Raw genomic sequence first — 5486 nt, forward strand, 5'->3', positions numbered from 1 at the left:
CTCTACCAGCTGAAAAGAGGAGATCCGTTCAATGCACATTCTTCTAGTGCTTCTTCAATGCAGGTTAGTTCACCTCACTCAATGGCTAACAGTACTATGAGTTCTTTTAGTGCTTCTAATTCATTTATGAATTAAAAACATTAGTTTAATAATTATCCTAGATATTAAAAGAAAATTATATAATTGTAAAATAAAATATATATATATATATATATCACTTTTAATGCAAATTAATAACTTTTTAGCGAAAAAAATAAAAATTGATATATCCGATGATTGCCTACAGGATGACACAAAAAAAGCAATATTCTCCATGCAAAAGAAACGAAAAGATCTCGGTTCGTTGCAACCTTATTGTGATATTTACAATGTTCCCGAACGGCTTTGCAAGCTGAACCCAAATGCCTACATACCTCTATCGGTCTCAATTGGTCCTTTACATAAAGACCGTAACTTGCCGATCACCGAAGCACATAAATTTCACTATTTAAATCGCCTTCTAATCGATCATGGCAAAGAAATTCAAGAAATTGTCAATGATGTTATTGCAAAGGATGGTTGGGTGGAATATGGACGTAACAGTTATCCAGATACCACGTGGTTGGCAAATGAAGAGTTTATCGAAATGATGGTGTTGGATGGATGCTTTATTCTTGGGTACCTTTATGTCATAGGGAACCCAGCGATGGTCGATATTTTTGCGTCAACTACATCATGGCAAGCTGAAATCATGGCCGACATGATCAAGTTTGGAAATCAGCTTCCTCTGTTTGTTCTTCGGGACTTGTATGCGGCAGTATTCGGTGGCGAAACTCATGACTTCAGCTCTTTTATATATAAAAATCTCATGTGGGTGTTAGGACGATCGGTAAGCCCAAAGCTTAACAGTCCTGATCCACCAGTCACATTACCAGCTGCGAATGGAAACGATGGAGCGAAGCATTTTCTTGATTTCTTGAGACGCCTTATCATCCCATCGGATTTTACAGGTACTCATGTCATCCAACCCGAAGATCATTGTTGTCATGATTTTTTAGGATGTCTCATCATCCCATCGTCTTCAAGACCAAGGGAGACGGAGACGACATCTACATCTAATAAACAGAAGAAGCCGGTGAATGAAACGCTTGTCCGGCTTCGTTATAGTGCCTCACAACTTAAGACTGCCGGTGTCAAGTTTCAACACAAGGACAAGGCTAGTTCTATACTTGACATAGATTTTGACAAGGAAAATGGAGTATTGTCGATCCCAACTTTTCGTATCTCTAATAATACAGAACTTGTCCTCAGAAATCTTGTGGCCTTTGAGCAAGAGAAACCCGGCAAAGACCGTCTCGTCTCAGCCTTTGCAGCATTTCTTGGATGACCTTATTCACACTGTCGAGGACGTCAAAATGCTGACGGAGAAAGGAATTATTATAGACAACTTTGGCAACCCAGAAAATGTGGCGGCCTTTTTTAACAACATCACCATAAATGTTTACATCTTGAACACTCGCTTCTCTCGTGTTATCAACAATTTGGAAGGATATTACAATGAAGGATACCATAAAATCATGGCCGATTTGAGGCAAAACTATTTCGGCTCGCCATGGTCAGGAATATCGTTTGCTGCAGCACTGTTAGCCATCATATTGACGGCGATACAGACTGTTTATTCTGTCCAACAGTCTAAGTAATTGAAAGAACAATCACAACTCTAGCTGCAGCAGCAGTGTCATGTATCTCTTAATTTATATGTTCCTAGATCGTCATACACACTATGTGCAGTGCAGTGCAGGCTAGCTGCATGTGCTATGTTTGCGTGTTTTTCTTCCATGTGTTTTGTGGTTGAAGTACTCTAATGGAGGCATGAGTCCCTTTTCCAAAAACTAAAAGAATCTCTGTTTGATATTCTATGGCGTACGTGCTTCTCTAGTTTTGCACAAGACTCTTTCAATCCACGTGAATCCACCTTAATATGTGACGATTTTTTCTTGTTTTACTGAAGTATAGAAAAAGAAAACATTACACATCATATATGTAGCCTGATTGTGGTGGATTGAAGAAGTTCATTACTCCAAGGATCGCGTGAATATTTCACACTTTCAAAAGATAAAAGTAAATTACTTGGACTTTTCACCAACTCCTTAGAAAAGAAAAACTATAAGGTTTTAATTGGTCGAAGCATCAAATGGTAGTATTCTAATCCACCACAATGAATACTGAACAAGTTATGGTAACCTCTTCTGGCAGTTCATGGCTACTACGAGCTCTTGAATTCGTACTTCCTCTCTCCTTTAGAATAGAGTAGAGTACAGCTGCCCAGCAAAACTAATGAACTATTGGACTTCTCACCAACTCCTTTGAAAAGTAGTACTGAGAAATATGTGACTAAGGTTTCAATTACACAAGGGCATGTCCACTATACATCATAATGTGGTTGGGTCTGCTAGACAGTACACCACCACTCTGCAATCAAAGCACTCCAATATATATAATGAAAAATAAACTAGAAACATAGGACATCACATTTATGTGGTTTGGCCAAATTGTCACATCCACAGAATAATGTCCTAAATAGAGCTTCGTATTTACTCAATACTTTTCAACTAAAATCTTGATCACTTCAAATGATTAAAGAGTACCCACTCTCAATACATTCAAAATATGGAGCACCCACTCTATTGTGGACTCATACACTCACAAAAGTATAAGGCTACAACCTCAAACAACTTAACTCTACCAAGCAACTACTTGAAAGATGAAAATTTTCAAATGAGAGAGATTACAATAAATTACTCATTTTGTTCTTCAACATTTTCACCAAAATACACATACAAGCTTGTTCTCCATACCAATTTTGCTTCTTGGCTTCTCCTCGTTTTTCTTAGTCTCCACAAGCCAAAAACCTTAAAAAGCTGCTTCTGTTTTGCTCAAATTTGGGCTTTTAAAGAGGATGAACATTGATGTACAAGAACCGTTGTATTTCATCTCTGGATGAGTCCCAAGGAGAATCTAATCACACAACTGTTGGATATCTACTTTAAAATGGCGAGTGCGAGTTGAGCCATTGGATGTCTTTAGTTATATGAGACTTCACAAGATTATTTCAAATATAATCGTTTTGATTCTATCTTAAACATGCAACACATTAGATCCTTTTAATCACCATACTTTACAATGAACCATATAGCATACTCCCGGTCAACAAAACACCTCACGATGTAATCTTTTTTGTCATGGACACTTGAAAACCAACTGCATGAATCTCATCCCTTAAAATCGGATCTTTATCCATGTCCTTTTAACAACCATTAGATTCGCACCATTCAATCTTTTAAAATTACATGCTCCACATTGAGATATAAAACTTCTTTCACAATGACCACCAAAATATTTAAAATTATTTTTGAACCCCTAAATGTAGGTTATAGCATGGAGAGAAAATTTCATCATAGAGGTCCAAGTTTTATCTTATTTCTATTGTGCCCAGATTTGCTTGTATAATGCACACTCTTATGAGAAACCTCATAACTTTCTTTTTTGATATAGAAATCACAATCTGAAAAGTGCATTGGAAATAAGACTTCATGAACTATGTTTTTCCATTTGAAATTGAACTCATAAAATAATTGGATGGCTATCCAAAAATTCATCCACTGTTCTAAGGAATCATCAATTCACCCAAAACACTTAAATCTTCTTTCAAACACTCAAGACTATTGTAATAGTGTTAATCACTCTTTAAAAACATAGCAAATACCCACAACCTTCTATGAGACTTTTACTTTAGTACGAACCATGTGTTCTTAGAACACACTATATTTTGGTTGCCAACTGATAAGGAAATTATATTTTAGACCGGACCATCCTGGTCGGGTCACTTGGTTGATCTGTCTATGGTCGGTCCACGAAGAAGATTCGAGATAACATGCTTATGGTGGATATTTAATGAGTTAGATTCTTGAAAGGAGTTATCTATCTAAATTCGAGATAAACTCAACTAACAAAGTTTGAGAAGGAATCCATAAAAGATTTGAGTTTTACATAAACTTAAGGACCTAGATATCTAAAGATATAAAAGGACGAATAGGTTAAGGAAGGAGGTACGTTTTTGGAAAATAATCATTCTTATTGTTTGTTACATTCATGAAGAGATTCTTTCAAGGAAAATTCGTCTAACATGATCGTCGAAGGTGTTATTCAACCAGCCCCTATGAAATCCCCCAGATTTCTACCCCTTTAACCCGTGGCTTCAAGACCGAGAAAATCGGGCCTCGAGTTGGTGACAAATGTGGTCATTCAAGTGGAGCCCGAAGGGTTGCAAATGGATCCAATGTTGGTGGATGACCCTTGAGATGACTCATCAACTCTCCTAGAGTTTAAGTGAAGAGACAAGATTAATCACAATGGTGTCAAAAGGGTGATTTTGAAACGTCTGTAGATTGGCGATGGAGAATCCGATTGACGTGAATAAGGTATCAAATTGAAAATCGTCGAAGACCTTTCCAATAAGCCAAAAATCACCAAAATCAGAGTCCATTTGAGGGGTCAACCAGGGGCCAGTTGAATGGCCGGTCGACCGCCCCAACTCCCCACCCATTTTCCAGCTTCGGGGCAGAATTGGGTTTTCATGTTTAAAACCCTATTTTGAGTTTCTAACCTCTCATACTTGCATTTTAGAAGGCTAGTACGAGGCTGACGCTAAAGGAGGAGGAGAAACCAAGGGAAAGGAAGGTTTCTAACCTTTCGGAAGCGTGCCGACACCCAGATCTTTGCGGAATAGTTAGGAAAGGTAAGATTCATCAAACCCTCTTCTTTGGGCTTGGTTTTAGGAGTAGTTCTTAGCAATAAATGTTGGATTTGAGTAGTTGTAACATGATAGGTGTATTAAATGCTTGCAAATAGTTTTATTTATGTTTATCTTTAGTTTGTGAGTGGTTTGTGCAAATCGTTGCAAACGATTTCGCGTTTTGACTCTCAGAGACGCTCCCGGGCGACTCGCGAGAGCCAAATTTGGGGTTTTTTTATCCGAAACGAATTGGATCAAATTGAAGGTACCCTTAGACCCTATTGCTGCCAATTAAAATTTTCTAAAGTTTCGTTTTGATTCGACTTCGAATCGATTTTTGCCGAAACTAGGTTGAGAACAGTGGGTTCGAACCTAGTTGGCAGATTAGGCTTTTTGGGTGATTTTGGGAATTCTATTAAAACCCAATTGACTTCTAATTTATGTCTATTGATCTTCTTACATGATTAGGTTTATTTTAATTATAATCACCAACTCGAAAGTGTGACTTTGTGGAACTTTGGAGATCTTATACTAAATAAAAAGGTGAGGAATATACTTAATCTTATCTTGCATGTTTAATCATGTTAATTAAATTTCAATATTGATATCTTGCCTTGCTATAGTATTTCCTTTCTTGTGTTCATGTGTGGGACTTTGCATGAATGAAAGGTAAGAAAGTATGTTTGCTTCCATTTTCAATATTCTTTGAAAA

The 5486-nt window shown here is 37.3% G+C and overlaps 1 protein-coding gene across 1 annotated transcript; it reads left to right on the forward strand.

Moving 5' to 3' along the window:
* Positions 1–628: 628 nt before the first annotated feature.
* On the forward strand, positions 629–1366 carry LOC149011726 (putative UPF0481 protein At3g02645). Its single transcript, XM_089162738.1, has one exon. The coding sequence runs from the start codon at positions 629–631 to the stop codon at positions 1364–1366; it is 738 nt and encodes a 245-aa protein (XP_089018864.1).
* Positions 1367–5486: the final 4120 nt, after the last annotated feature.

The sequence above is a fragment of the Hakea prostrata genome, chromosome 7, assembly GCF_041222555.1.
Source record: "Hakea prostrata isolate BN-2017 chromosome 7, UWA_Hpros_2, whole genome shotgun sequence".
Classification (NCBI taxonomy): Eukaryota; Viridiplantae; Streptophyta; class Magnoliopsida; order Proteales; family Proteaceae; genus Hakea; species Hakea prostrata.